The 15,792-nt window shown below is 48.2% G+C and overlaps 1 protein-coding gene across 6 annotated transcripts in view; it reads right to left on the minus strand.

Moving 5' to 3' along the window:
- ZDHHC3 (zDHHC palmitoyltransferase 3) overlaps positions 1-15,792 on the minus strand; it is a 60,323-nt gene that overhangs the window by 13,372 nt on the left and 31,159 nt on the right. For 4 of the 6 annotated variants that reach the window (XR_013527259.1, XR_013527260.1, XM_035275050.3 and 1 more), the window contains exons 4-6: positions 4,669-4,765; positions 3,900-3,981; positions 3,693-3,788 (exon numbers count right to left, since the gene is read on the minus strand). Coding sequence is in view for 4 of the 6 variants with exons in the window: in XM_035275050.3 (XP_035130941.1) it covers positions 3,693-3,788; positions 3,900-3,981; positions 4,669-4,765 (275 nt within the window). In the remaining 2 variants the exon portion in view is untranslated. The remainder of the gene's footprint in view (positions 1-3,692; positions 3,789-3,899; positions 3,982-4,668; positions 4,766-15,792) is intronic. The other 2 variants (XM_035275051.3, XM_054245556.2) reach the window with 1 other exon arrangement.

Consider the following 15,792-nt stretch of genomic DNA (forward strand, 5'->3'; position numbering starts at 1 on the left):
CCCGCTGGCCAGGCTCACCACCCCACTGGGCTCCCACTCTGTCTGCTGCCTACAGGCTTTCGTTCCTCCTGTGTGCCACAGGTCTCTGGCCTCTAGGTCACGGTAAGGATCATCCTGGGCCACACTGATTATTGCTCATTTCCTCAGGGAGGTCTCCTCAACAGGCTGGGCCCCAGTCAGGACTTCCATTCCGTAACACAAATCCCTCCTTGTTCACTGCCCTCAGTGCCAAGCACAGCGCCTGACACATGGAAGGGCCCAGGAAGGCCTCTGAACCGAGGCATGAAGGCCTGATGACACCACAGGGATCCTTCTCTCCTCAGAGAGAACAATGCAGGAACACAGGTGGAGAGGACTGTCCAGTCCTACTATGGCCATAGGTTTTCTGGGCATTCCTATATGAGGGGCTGCCCCTCTGTGCCCCCATCAGCTCACAGGCAGCTGTGGAGGATCACTTGGTGGCTCTGGGATTTTAAGCTTGGCAGGAACAGTTGAACTGCCAGGACTCAGCCCTGACCACAGTGTGAAGTAATGCATGGCCCCCACTCCCAGGGACATCTGCATCACTGAGGCCGTCAGTGCCAAAGGCCAGGGAGTCAACCGAAGAGGCACGGGCCCAGAGTAGGCACTTTCACTGTCCTGGCCTCCAGCCCTGGGGACCTGAGCCAGTCCTACTGTCTCCATGCCGCCAGCCCCTCCACTGTAAAGCAGTGAGATTTGACTAGAGGTATGGCTTGGTTTTAAGCAGCAGAGTCTTGTCTGAACAAAGTCTAAGTCAGAAACCCCGCGCAAGGAGGAGAAAAACGAAGGTGCTGTGAAGATGGTGGGAGTGAGCAGGGAGGGGAGAGCTGTGGAGCGATGTGACCTGGGAAATGCCTGGCCCAGCAGATGGCGCTGGCAGACAGACTAGGCCCCTGGGCTGGCAGTCTTCACCTAAGGACTTCTGCGCCTCAGAGCAGCTGCCCATGCTGGCTGAGCCTGGGCTGTGGTTTGTTTCTTGTTACTCCTGTACTTGTGCCTGCTTCTCTGGCTCGAAAGATCATATCCTGGAAGGCAGAGTTGGGCTTCAATGGTTCTGGGAATTATGGGGGTAAGCACCCCATTCAAGCCGTCCTGTCAGGACGGGAAAGGGAGGTCAAATGTGGGAATGAGCTTGGAAAGACACCAAGCACCATGTGGGTGATAGGTAAGGAACACCTCATCTCCAGTGCACATCTCCTCTGGTTTCCCCGGGAACGTACTGATGCCTCAGAATGATTTCTCTTCTTGGCTCCTTGTGGGGCAGGGCTTGGTTGGGGTGGCTCACCAGCCTGATGCACTGGCCATGGGTGGCTACAAGTATGGGTGGCCTTGGGCTGGGCAGGGTGTTGGGAATAACAAGAGCTCTGACATCTGGCAGGCACAGCGAGGTACAAATCCTGGCACCAATTCCTGATCATGAACTCTAACTACAAGGCCCCCGTTAATATCCTGTTCTGGCCCATGTATTTCCTGTCCTCTGCATTGTGGAATTACCTGTTTGTTTCTGTACTTGTTGGATAACTGCCTCTCCCACTACACTTCAGACTCCAGGAGGAGAGAGACTTGGTCTTGCTCACTGCTATACAGCCAGCCTTGGGACAGTGCCTGACAACAAAAGGATCTGGGCAAGAGGGTTGGGCTTTCTGAAATGTTTTCCGTTCTATACAGGGGAGTGCTTAAGAATTCATGAAAGAACATCTGCACAGTTTGGCCTTGGCCTGGCAGGAGCACATGAGGGTGCCTGCTGGATAAAGCACATCCTTCTCACCTACCACGGCTACCCTGGAGCTGGTGGCAGAGCCCAGGGCCTGTTCTCCCTCCTTGCAAAGCGGCAAGCATCCTTCCTCTGTGGGCTGGGCCCCGAGAATTACCAATGGAGTTTGCGGAGGCAGGAACCAGATCAGTGAGTGTGGAACCACCTCCCTACCCTTCTTTAAACATCAACTCTAAGTGCCCTAATCCTGGGGACAACCCTCTGCCCCTGCTCACACCAGCTCCGACGGCCCAACAATTCCACCAGGGCTGAGCAGTGAGGGCAGTAACTAATAGTCATATACAGTCAACTCTCAGGCCTCAACCCTGGGGACTGACCTGTGCCTTCCCAGCCTAGCTGCCATAGGAGCTGGGTGCCTGAAGCCCACTCCATCAGGAATCTTAACCACAGTTAATCAACAGCATGGTTGGGAGGACCCTGGACATTGGAGTCAACCGGCCAGGGCTAAAAACCTTGCTCTAGACCTAGGCTTGAACTAGAGGCCTGCTTCTTAGCTGAGTGATCTTGGGACCTTGTTCAGCCTCTGTGAGCTGCAGCTTTTGTCATCTGCAAAGTGGGAAGCATCTCTTCTACCTTGCCAGCTTGTTATAAGGTTGAAACAATGCACTGCTCAAAAAGGCCTTAGGGCAATTCCTGGCTCCCAGTAGGCATTAATGAAATGGTCCCTGCCAGCACCATTCCAACAACAGAGACATTTTGCCTCACTGATGGTCTGTGCTGCCATCACTGCTCAAGTCTGTTAACCTGACGAGATGTGGGAGGTGTCTGGGATGATAAAATATCCTCACTGGACTCCCCTGTCAAGTCACCAAGGCCAAATCTGGAGTCGATCTGGTTCCCCAAGCCTAGCAGAAGGCATGTACTTCAGAATGCTCACCAAGTGGTGAGGAACTTGCTGGCGACTCACTCAGCTAAGCAGAATGGAAAGTTCTGCACATACCCACTCACCCCTACCCTTCTCTCCTCTCCCTACTGTCTGCCACCTGACTTATGCCAGAACTGTAGTAAGAAAATGCTGAAGTTGGCATGTATAGGAATAGCAAAAGTTCTACAGACAGTGAAATAAAAAAAGTGGGGCCATGGAGAGAAAAGCAGAGAAAATACAATGTTCCTTGCTCAAGATGGTTGTCTTGGGCCAGGCGCAGGGGCCCACACCTGTAACCCCAGCACTTTGGGAGGCCGAGGCGGGCGGATCACAAGGTCAAGAGATTGAGACCATCCTGGCCAATATGTTGAAACCCTGTCTCTACTAAAAATACAAAACATTAGCTGGGCACGGTGGTGCACGCCTATAATCCCAGCTACTCGGGAGGCTGAGGCAGGAGAATCACTTGAACATGGGAGGCAGAGATTACAGTGAGTGAAGATTGCACTACTGCACTCCAGCCTGGTAACAGAGTGAGACTCCATTTAAAAGAAAAAAAAGACGGTTGTCTCATAGATTGTGAGTGTGAAAGAGACAGCCCAGCAAGTGGTCTCTTATTTCTTTTCCTCCAGCATCTACTGTTTTCTTTCAGGATCTGTGCAATCTTCTGGCTGGAGTTTCTTCCTCAGCATTTGCACATTTCAGTGGGATGCCTCTAAAGCAGGAGGAATTATCTACATCTTAATGTAAATTCATGATTATCAGCATAAGCAGTTAAAAAACAACCACCACAAAAACCAGACAAATTAATAAAGAAATTCCATGTCCTGGCCAGAAAATAAAAACTGAGTCTCTGCAAGACTGGAATAAAATGACCTTTGATTTAAGTGCCTCATGGAAAGACAGAAAACAAAACCTCTCTCCCAGCGCGGCTCCCACGCGTTGGAACCAGCCTCTGTACTTGCTTGGGGCCTGCATTCTCCTTGGGCACTCTCAGTCCAGAGGGTCTGTCTGTCCAACTCCTGACTTTACCTGTTGAACTGACTTTAAGGGGCTGCATTTTTTCATGAAGAGAGATTCCAGCCTCTGTCATTTCTTCCCTGTTCAGTCCATAGGCTTTCAGGAGATCTAATAAAATAAGGTTGGCCCCTGGCACCATGAAGGAAACAAAGAGCCTCCCCGCCCAGACTCAGGTCACACGCCCACCCTAGAGGGAGGAAAGCCTTGGCACATACTCACTTGTCCAGTCTTCTTCAAAGCAATGCAGGAAGTGGAATCCCACCATGATGAGGGCGTGCAAGGAAATGAGAGCTATGTACATCTGAAACAGGAAACCAGTGCAGACACCATTGTTGTGAGAATCCTCTGACCTCACAGGTTCCCGGGTCAGGGGCTCTCAGAACTTGCCACTCAGGAACACTCAGCGAGGCCGAGGCCTGACCAGGAGGGACCGGAGGGCTAGCTAGTGATTCCCTACAGATTCTCCTGCCCCCCAGCCCTGGGTTGAGGTGAGCAGCCATCTCTGGGAGTATGTGGAACCATAACAGAAACAAGTCCGTTGCCAGGCATGACCTGGGCTCCAGGCAGTCTGGTCTGCCTGGGGGGTGGGGGGGGGGGTGTCCAAGCCTGCCATACCTCCTCCCTTGAAAAGTCAGAATGCTGATTGCTGAGGACCCTTCTAGTCCTTGCACTAAGTAGACTCCACCTACCTGCAGCTCAGAATTTGAGGTCATCATCCCAACTGCCTTCTTGAGCTACTTAGGTCCAACACCTGGGATGGGAGCCCATAGCTAATCAACTTGAATCCATTTTCTAAACGCTCAAGTGAAGGGCTTACAAACAGGCACTTATTGAAACAGAGAGATCTTTGGCAGGAAAGCGGAGATCTACAGGGCCAGGCAGTATTCTGAACAGCAGCAAAGAACATTGTGAATGCTGAAAATTTTCAAAGGAACAAAGTGCTCCATTACTTCATGGAGGGCAGGGCAGAATTTGGAAGCTGACTTACTGTAAACAGGACGAAGTACTTCTGGTTGTTCTCGCCGACACAGTTGTTGACCCAGGGACAGTGGTGGTCCATCTTCCGAATGCACCGCTTACAAACACTGAAACAGCCCACAGGTCAGACCTTAGGGTGTTGGGAGGGCCCTGAGGAACACAGAGCCCACGGCTCCTGCTCCACTCCTCTGAAATGGCTTCCTTGGGCACTGCCAAAGGTTTTGCTGGGTGTGTGTCACATGGGGATTAGAAGGCAGGGTCAGGACCCCAGGGGTGGCAGTCATTCCAAACAGGGCTACAGAGTCATTCTCCAAAGCCTCTTAGCTTGCTTAACACATAAACAGGATGGAACTGACACGGGTGAGAAAGAGGTGGCTCTCCTGAGGTAATGGGGCTTAGAATTTGGTTTCCTGAGAGAAAAAAAATGAAGTAGTTTCAAAAACTCGACCAAGTGGGCTAGGATATGGAGAACAGCTGCTACTCATTTCCCCAAAAGACCAAACCACCAAGGGCTGGGTGGAAGTTCTGGAAGCACCATGAGGTGCTACCAGGGAGGGCCAGGTACCTCCTCCATGGAGGAACAAAGGACAGAAAAAAGGGCTATTTCAGAGCGAGGTCAAGGACAGCAGGAAGCCCAGCTCCAAGATGACATCCATTGAGCCAAAAAAAAAAAAAAAAAAAAACAAAAAAAAGCAGAAACGTCATTTGAGGCCAGGTGCGGTGGCTCTTGCCTGTCATCCCAGCACTTTGGGAGGCTGAGGCAGCAGAATTGCTTGAACCCAAGAGGCACAGGTTGCAGTGAGCTGAGATTGTGCCACTGCACTCTAACCTGGGCAACAAGAGTGAAATTGTCTCAAAAAAACAAACCAAAACCAAAACCAAAAAAATGCTGGGCGAGGTGTCTCACGCCTGTAATCCCAGAACTTTGGGAGGCTGAGGGGGACAAATCACCTGAGGTCGGGAGTTCGAGACCAGCCTGACCAACCATGTCTACTAAAAACACAAAAATTAGCCAGGCATGGTGGCACATGCCTGTAACCCTAGCTACTCAGGAGGCTGAGGCAGGAGAATTACTTGGACTCAGGAGACAAAAGGTTGTGGCGAGGTCGCACCATTGCACTCCAGCCTGGGCAACAAAAGTGAAATTCCATCTCAAAAATAAAAATAAACATTCAAAAAAAGTCATTTGAGCTTAACTGCAGACCAGATAGTTCATTAATTTGCATATTTCTAACATTATTGGGATAACTTTTGGGCTGAGACTGTTTCAAGCTTACTTGATAGCAAGCACAAACCCACTCCCCCTTCGGATGATATAAAGTAATAATATGAAACAAGTGTCCAAGACTACTGGGGGCTTGAAAGCAATTGTGTCCCCAAGCTCAAGTTTAGAAAGACTCATTTGCCATGAGAAAGAAAAAAACCTTTTTATCTGAGGAATGTGAACTTCTTTAATTATTAGGCCTAGAGAGGAACTGACATGTGGTAGCCTGTGACAGCGGTTACATCTTACACTCCCCTTTGAGAGAAATAATTACCTTTTTTTTTTTTTAAAGCAGGGTCTCCCCTCTGTCACCCAGGTTGGAGTGCAGTGGTGGGATCATGACTCACTGCAACTTCCCAGGTTCCAGCGTCCTTCCACCTCATCCTCCTGAATAGCTGGGACCACAGGTGTGTGCCACCACACCCAACTAATTATATTGTATTTTTGGTAGAGATGGGGTTTCACCATATTGCCCAGGTGGGTCTCAAATTCCTGATTCAAGAAATCCACCTGCCTTGGCCTCCCAAAGTACTAGGATTACAAGCATGAGCCACTGTGCCCAGCAAATAATTACCTCTTGAAGCCACTAGCTATGTGAGCTCTAGACTGATGTCAGGTAGCCATGAAATGACATATGCCCTAATCACTAGTCAACGTTATTTCTATAAACCAACGAGAATTCCTGTCAAACAGCTTTTTATCAGCCCACTCCTTTTCCGTTTTCCCTTTTAAAACCTGCTTGTAAATGGGGAAAAGACTTCCTATTCAATAAATGGTTCTGGGGACAACTGGCTAGCCATATGCAGAAGATTGAAGCTGGACCCCTTCCTTACACCATACACAAAAATCAACCCAAAATGGATTAAAGACCTAAATGTAAAACCCCAAACTATAAAAACCCTGCAAGACAATATAGGCAATACCTTCCTAGACATAGGGCAAAGATTTCATGACAAAGACACCAAAAGCAATCACGACAAAAGCAAAAATTGACAAATGGGATCTAATCAAAATAGGAAGCTTCTGCACAGCAACAGAAACTATCAACAGAGTAAACAGACAACCTACGAGTGGGAGGAAATATTTGCAAACTATGCAGCTGACAAAACTATAATTATCTAGCAACTGTAAGGAAATTAAACAAATTTGCAAGAGAAAAATAAACAACCCCATTAAAAAGTGGGCAAAGGACATGAAGAGAAACTTTTCAAAAGAAGACATACATGGGCAACAAGCATATTAAAAAAACCTCAATATCACTGATCATCAGAAAAGGACAAATCAAAACCACAATGAGATACCATCTCACACCAGTCAGAATGGCTGCAATTAAAAAGTCAAAACACAACAGATGCTGGCGAGGATGAGGATAAAAGGGAGCACTTATACACTGTTGGTTGGAGTGTAAATTGGTTCAACCATTGTGGAAAGCAGTGTGGCAATTCCTCAAAGAGCTAAAAGCAGAACCACCATTCAACCCAGCAACCCCATTACTGGGTATATACCCAGCAGAACAGAGATCTCTACCATAAAAACATATGCATGTGAATGTTCACTGCAGCACTATTCATAACAGCAAAGACAGAATCAACCTAAATGCCCACCATCTACCTAAATGATAACGGATTGGATAGAAATGGCGTACATATACATCATGGAATACTATGTGGCCACAAACAAGGGAAAACAGACACTGGGGCCTACCTGAAGGTGGAGGGTAGGAGGGAGAGGGCCAGAAAAGATAACTGTTGGGTACCGGGCTTAATACCTGGGTGATGAAATAATGTGTGCGACAAACCCCCATGATAGCAGTTTACCTATGTAACAAACTTTCACATGTACCCCCAAACCTAAAAGTTAAAAAAAAGAAAACCCCAAAAACCTGCTTGAACGAAGGCAACTTAGAAGTGTGTCTCAGGCTGTAGTCCTCAACCTTGGCCCAAATAAATTCTCCACATTAATTTTGCCTCAGTTTCTTTCTTTAGGTCACCAGCCAACAGATGTGCTCATTGACAATTATTTTTTTCAATTCATTATTTTAATGAATTCTAGGCTTCTTTTTATTATCTTGGGGGCATTATTTGTTCAAAATGGGTGAAATGCTATAAATGAAACTTTGAAATAATACAATATATTTCCTTTTTAAAAGTTCCTTAGTTCAAGGCCAGGTGTGGTGGCTCATGTCTGTAATCCTAGCACTCTGGGAGGCTGAGGCAGACAGATTACTTGAGCTCAGGAGTTTGAGACCAGCCTGGGCAACATTGCAAGACCCCATCTCTAACAAAAATACAAAAAATTAGCCGGGTGTGGTGGTATGCACCTTTGGTCCCAGCTACTCAGGAGGTTGAGATGGGAGGATTACTTGAGCCCAGAGTAGGGACAGAAGGTTGCAGTGAGCTGTGATTGGGTCACCCAGACTGGGTGACCACCCCCCCAAAAAAAAGTTCCTTAGTTCTACTGGGTGTGGTGGCTCATGCCTACAATCCCAGACTTTGGGAAGCCTGAGTGGGAGGATTGCTTGAGCCCAGGAGTTTGAGACAAGCCTGGACAACGTAGTGAGACCCTGTCTCTAAAAATAAATTTTTTTTTTTTTAAAGCTCTTGGCTTTTGGGTTGGAGGCCGCTAAGGTGCAACCTTTTTTGGTTGTCCTGATTCTGGGTTCATCTGACACCAGCTGCCTCTACCATGCTGCTGAAGTTCGACCTCAATGAGTTCAAAATTGTATACCTGAGGTATACCAGGGGTGAAGTCAGTGTCACGTCTGCGCTGGCCCCCAAGATCAGCCCCCTGGGTCTGTCCCCAAAAAAGGTTGGTGATGTCATTGCCAAAGCACCTGGTGACTGGAAAGGTCTGAGGCTTACAGTGAAACTGATCATTCAGAACAGACAGGCTCAGACCAACGTGGCACCTTCTGTGTCTGCCCTCATCATCAAAGCTCTCAAGGAACCATTGTGAGACAGAAAGAAACAGAAAAAGGTTAAACACAGTGGAAATATCACTTTTTTTTTTTTTTTTTTGAGACAGAGTCTCTCTCTGTTGCCCAGGCTGGAGTGCAATGGCTCGATCTTGGCTCACTGCAACCTCCAACTCCTGGGTTCAAGTGATTCTCCTGCCTCAGTCTCCCAAGTAGGTGGGACTACAGGCATGTGCCACCATGCCAGGCTAACTTTTGTATTTTTTAGTAGACATGAGATTTCACCATGTTTGCCAGGCTGGTCTCAAAGTCTTCACCTCAAGTGATCCACCCGCCATGGCCTCCCAAAGTGCTGGAATTACAGGCATGAGTCACCGTGCCCGGCTGGAAATACCACTTTTGATGAGACTGTCAACACTGCTTAACAGATGTGGCACTGATGTTTAGCTAGAGAACTCTCTGGAACCATTAAAGGGATTCTGGGGACTGCCCAGTCTGTGGGCTGCCAAGCTGATGGCTGCCACCCTCATGACGTCACAGATGACTTCAATAGTGCTGTGGTGAAATGCCCAGCTATAAGAAGCACAAAGGAAAATATTTCAATAAAGGATCATTTGACAACTAAAAATAAAAATAAAAAAAGTTTCTTAGTTCACACCAGCTTTTCTCTCCACTAGCTTCCATAACTAATTTTGCCTCAGGTTCTTGAAAAAGTGCAGAGTGGGCAATGGCAGGTGGACCCCAGAACAAGGGCTGGGTGTCGGGGCCTTGCTGGATCACACTCACACCCCAGTGCTGGCTAAGCTCTTGCTGACCAGCTGGAAGAACAGGGAAAGCAGAAGAGCAGCTCTGCTGGGCTGGAGGCATGCTGTCATCCTCTGGATTCCAGAGCCTGGACTCCGAAGGAGTCCTCCACCACAGTGTTCACTCATAGCCCAGGGAAGAAACGTGTGCTTTTCAAAGTCTGACATGAACTGTGGTGGCAATGCTGAGCTACCCAGGTCAAACTGGCTAACTCAGACCCTCCAGTTTCCCTTCTATACAAAGTAGGTTTATTATAAGGAATATATGAGACAGACATTTTGCCTGGCTCAGATGAGGGGTGGATTCAAACTGGTTTCCACCCTGGCTCTTCTCCGTAACTTTAAAGGGCCTCACTAACCAGGCATGTTGGGAATGAACATATCTCAGGGAAGTTGGTCTCGTTCCAGAATCTCTCTGGGGACCAGGAGGGCAAGGTAAGGAGAGAAGACACAAAAGGAACACGGAGGTAACAAAGAGCAAGTCAAGCACAAGCAAGTTTGAGACAAGCCTCTCTCTCTGTTACCAATTTTAAAAATATCTATGAATATACATGTAAGTATATATATAGAATATATATTTTTAAATGGGTAATGCCTGTTCCTAGTACACAATTTTAAAAGTGCAGATAAGTAGACAGTGCAGAGTGAGTACTCCCTGCATCCTAGGCCTCAGGCACCAGGTGCCACGCTCCCTCCACAGAGCCTGTTTTTGGTATGTCCTTCCAGAAAGGAAGGGTTTCTTAATCCCCTCCCATCCGGGAAACAAACTGCTGGGGGTAACCACCTCCCTGCTCCTGGCTTCTGAGCAGTTTCTCTTATATCTGCACTTATTTTTAAAAGGGTTTTCAAGTGGGTGCCTTGAGACAGTGTTGGCTCAGTGCAGAGAGGTGCCAAGTGGCTGGACATCCTCTGAAAGCTGCCCAAGAGTTTAAACAAGCTCTTACAGCAAAGCCATTCTTCCCTCTCTTCCCAGCCTCTCTGGAGACAAGGCATGAATACCAGGAAGCTGGGCTTCCCAATGGGCTGAGTCTCGCTGGGCTTCCAAATTAGAAAAATACACACTTCAGGGAGCAAAGAGAGTGAGTACAACCTGCTGAGGGTCACAAGTGTTGTCTAAAATGCTGGTGCCCGTGTTTCCTGTTTTCAAAGATATGGAATGCCAAGCCCGCACTACCCCTTTCCTTGGGCCAGGTGGTATGCAGAGTGGGTGGGGTGAGGCCCATCCCACGGTGGCTGGAGGCACTGCTCAGAGGCTGACCTGCTCACAGAGGCTCGAAGAGTGCTGGGGCTGGAGCCTGGAGCAGCCAAGGACAGGGCCCGGAGGCAGGTGCTGGAGAAGGGCAGTGAAGGACATGCCACACCCTGCCCTGCTGTTTCACCTCAGGCACCATCTGTCACGAGGAAGAAGAAAAAATGTGGGCCTCCCCCCACAACTCCTGACACCCCACAGAGAATCAATCACCTCAGAGGCAGCCCTATTCCCAGCCCCTACTGCATGCACACGGGCAGGGGGATCAGCAGTGTTCCCTCCCCAGGCATAGCAGGGCAGTCCAAACACAGGGCCAAGGAAGGCTCAGAGTTCACAGACTGAGTCTATTCTGCACACTTGCTCAGCCCTCCTCCCCGTTTTGGCTGTGGATGGCCTCAATGCCTGAGTTTCTTCATTCTTCCCACTCGGCAAAATTCACCCTGTCCTCTGAGGGTCCTTCCTGTCCACAGCCCTCTCCTGGTATTCCTTTCTAGCACTAAATCCAGAGTCTTGTGGATGAGACGCTGTAAGCTGGTGAGTAGCCATGGCACAGGGACCAAGTGTGCAATAACAGTCACCGAAAAGACCAAATGCCCTAAATGGAGGTATTTGTGTCCTGGCCTTCCAGGTTTCCCAGGCCCCTTCTAGGTTTCTATGCTGTCATTGCAGAAGGCAGATGCTTCCCTTCTCCCCCTCCTCCAGGTTTCCTACCATTTTTTAAGGCCCCAAACCTTGGTAGAATCCACCAAGCTCACTGGTTCATATGCACTCAGTTTCTCTGGGGTTTATGTGTTTGCTCTCCAGGAACGTATGGGGGCCCTTACTTGGTACTCATCCCCAAAGGAGTTGGGTGAAGCTCTCTTGCTCATCCTGGGTGATGGTTCAGCATGGAAACACAGCCACATCCCATGGGCATTCTGTCTCTCCCTACACCTGCATTTACCAACTGTATTATGGTGGAGAAGTGTGCTTGCCCTGCTTGGGTGGGAGGCTCCTGGAGCCAGGGCCAGGTCAAATCCACTTTTATAAGCTCAGAGCCAAGCCCAGGGCCCCCTTTAGCAAGGGTCAGCTGACTGAAGTCTCTGAACCGCAGACAGGAAAGAGCAGGCCTGGGAAATGAGTTCAACTACATCAGACTGGGATGCTCATGTAGGGAAAACAAAAAGAAAACAGCAGGAAGGTATTAAGTGAGCCATTGTGGCATATACAGGTTTTCATTTTACCCCTCATTGGCTATGACTAAAATTATAAGTAAAAAAGACAGCTACACCACATCCCGGCTCCAGCTCAGAAACGATTTTGGGAAAGACAGTGCTGTGGAGTGGGAAGAACAGGGGATGTGAGAGTAGGTCCTCACTATGGGCTCTGGGCAAAGAAACTTAGTTTCTCAATCAGCCTCAGCAGGATTACTCTGATCTCTCAGAATCATTGTGAGCAGCAAAAATGTATGCAAAATGCTTTACCAACAAGGGCTGTATCAATTTTCTCAGTAATCAAAACCATGAGAGGGACAAAACAACAAGAATCTGTCAGGGGCTCTAAACAGCCCAGGACTGTCTCAGTCTCAGTGTGTGTGTCTGTGGTGTGGAGGCAGAGAGCTGCCGAAGTCAGAGGTCTCTCCCTTCTCATGCAGAAGAACCTAGCAGGGGTGTCCAACCTTTGGCTTCTCAGGGCGCACTGGAAGAAGAATTGTCTTGGGCCGTGTATAGAAACAATAACACTAAAGACAGCAGATGAGCTATAACAACCATTTGTGCATAAATCTCATGTTTTAAGAAAGTTTACATATTTGTGTTGGGCCACATTCAAAGCCATCCTGGGCAGCATGTGGCCCACAGGCCATGGGTTGGATAAGCTCTGAAAGCGTAAGCCACATGCCAGTCCACATTAGCATAAATGGCTCCTCCCACAGAGTTTCCACATGCTTCCATGATCCCTAGGAAAAGGAGATTTGACACCAGGATGAAAGAGCATGGGGTTTCAGAGTGCTTCTTCTAGGAAGGAAAGACACTCCCCACCCCCACATACCATAGGGCTGGAAGGAACACCTACGGGCCCAAGGTCTGGGTGTATCTGTGAGATCCACTAGAGACAAGGGAATGGAGACAGTCTCAAATTCTAAAACGCTGGGCGCAAACATGTGTGTACACATGCACCTTCACCTGGGTGGGCATGGTCGACATCAACTTTCTCTAACTAGGCAGGCAGCCTCTGGGCTCAACGACCGTAAACAAACCCAGTCTGTCTGGTGTAATGGGGATTCTGCTTATCCAAAATTGTGGGTCCCCAGATGGCCTGAGCCACCATGTGCCATCACAAAGGAGCAGTTGTCGGCACACATTTTTGAAGCAAGAACAGGCAACTCACAGGCATCCTCACTTGAATTCATCTGAATCAGCAGCTCTTGTTTTGCCTGAGCTGATTTGTTTACTAGCAGACAAGAATAACCTCCCTTGGATCATCCTGGGGAGAGAGGCAAGGAGGAGGCGGTGAGGAAAATGCCAGGCGGTGGAGGCAGCTGAGGGCTCAGGGAGAGAAAAGAATCACTGTGGCCACCCAAAAGTTCTTTTCTAGAATACAAAGTTAACACCTCCCTGTTCTGGTGCAGGCTTTATAAACCCAGCACATCCCTAACTCCATACACATTCTTCGACTAGCAATAGCTTATACTTGTTGAGCTAGGTGACTCACACAGTTACTCATACTTAATCCTCTCAACAAACTACGAAGAAACAACCCTTTTTACAGAGGAGAAAGCTGAGGCTCAGAAAGATGCAGCACCTGGCCGAAGGTCCACAGTGTGGCAAGTGACAGAGCTGGACTTCCAACAGCAACCACCCCAACTTCAAGGCCAGAGCCTGTTCCACCACACTGATCTATCTTGAGGAACCACATAAGCAAGCTTTTTTTTTTTTTTTTTTAAAATCTGAGTAACAGAAAACAGCTGGGTCCTGAGCCCAACAGTGGCAAGAAAAGACCAGACTGACACCTCCATTTCAGGCACAGTAGGCAAACCTTGCATTAGATCTCAGAAGCCAGCTGACCCACAGACAGAAACCCCACAGGAGCTAGCAATCACTGCAGGCCCCCGCCCAAGCTCTTCAGCCCTCACCCTCCAGCAGGCGGCAACTGGTTGGGGAGGTCTGCAGATCTCTCTCTTTCACACGGAAAAACATACATACAACTACATAAAGTTACAGGCGTCATTCTCCAACTGGAGTTCCTGTGGAAAGAGCTCTGTCTAGACTTAAAGGCAGAACTACTGGGATTCAACACTGTCTCTAGTACTCACTGCTCTGTGACCTTGGAGCACTCACTTAACCCCTGTGAACCCTAATTTCTTCATCTAGGGAGGCCATCCCTGCAGCAAACCCTATTTCCAGGGGTGACTAGGAAAACGAAGTAGTTGACTGACACTGAGGCAGGGCAGGCTGAGGTGCTGCGGGCACAGCATGCAGGTACTGGGGAGCTGACTCTGGAATCTGAGTGCTGGAGACTGGCCGCTCTCCTCTGAAAGACAGGCAGCGAGACCAGGCAGAAATCGCCATTCAGATCTCTCATACGACCAAATGAGAGACCAAATTTTTCACAAGCTCAGCCTGACAAAAATGATGTCCAACACCTGGAGCAGATTCATTCTGCTATAACCCCTCCCCACCCACACATATACACTAGACTGAAAAGGGAAGCAAGTGATATTTTTGTATTTCTGTAATTTAGCATTTAAAGTTTTCCAATATGCCAGCCAAGGTGGCGCACACCTATAATCCCAACACTTTGGGAGGCTGAGGCAGAAGGATCACTTGAGCCCAGGAGTTTGAGACCAGCCTGGGCAACAAAGTGAGACCCTGTCTCTACAAAAAATAAGAAAATTAGCCAGGTGTGGTGGTACATGCCTGTAGTCCCAGCTGCTCTGGAGGCTGAGGTGGGAGGATTGCTTGAGCCCAGGAGTCTGAGGCTGCAGTGAGCTGTGACCTTGTATGACAGAGTGAGACCCAGTCTCAAAATAAATAAATAAATAAAATTTTTTTGAGAGACAGGGTCTCACTTTGTGGCCCAGGCTGGAGTGCAGTGGTGCAATCTTGGCTGACTGCAGCCTCAGACTCCTGGGCTCAAGTGATCCTCTGCCCTTAGCCTCCCAAGCAGCTGGGACTGCATGCATGCACCACCATAGCAGCTAATTATTAAATTTTTTTTAGAGACAAGAGTCTCGCATTGTTGCCCAGTCTTGAACATCTAGGCTCCAGCGATCCTCCTGCCTTGGCCTCCCAAAGTTCTGGGATTACAGATGTGAGTCACTGTGCCCTGCCAATAAAGCACCACTTTTAGCTTATATGTCTTCTCATCAGAAAAACTTAAAACAATAAAGAAGAAACCTGAAAACAGAGAAAACTCATACCACAGATAAGATGGGGAAACAGCTTTCATTTTTGGTTTTCTCTTTTTTGGTTGAATTTTAGAAGTTTTAAAAGAAAGCCTTCATTCAAGGGCAAGCCCTTCACTTCAAGTCCTAGACATTCACAGAATAATTTTCTTTTTTTTTTTGTTTAAAATTTAGTTTAGTGTACACTCTGGTCAATGCAGAATCACTTAATTATCAGCCTTCTGATGGAAGGGCCCTGTCCAAAGTCAGGGTCAGAAATAAGACAGCTCATCGTGCTTGGCTTTGTTGGTCTGGTAGTTAGACAAGGTCAAGGGCTTGTTTTCATGAGGGACACAGAATAATTTTCTAAAGCTTTTTCTCATGGTACTTTTGTAAGAAAGCTGTGAGGTAGGAAAAGCAGGAATCTCCTCAATTTTACATATATCAAAACAATGGCCCTGTCCAGGTCCTATGTCAGGTATGGCAGAGCCAAGTACTGGGACAGGTGTCCTGAGCCCAAACCAAATGCTCTTTCTAATCT

Source organism: Callithrix jacchus, chromosome 15 (assembly GCF_049354715.1).
Source record: "Callithrix jacchus isolate 240 chromosome 15, calJac240_pri, whole genome shotgun sequence".
Lineage (NCBI taxonomy): Eukaryota > Metazoa > Chordata > Mammalia > Primates > Cebidae > Callithrix > Callithrix jacchus.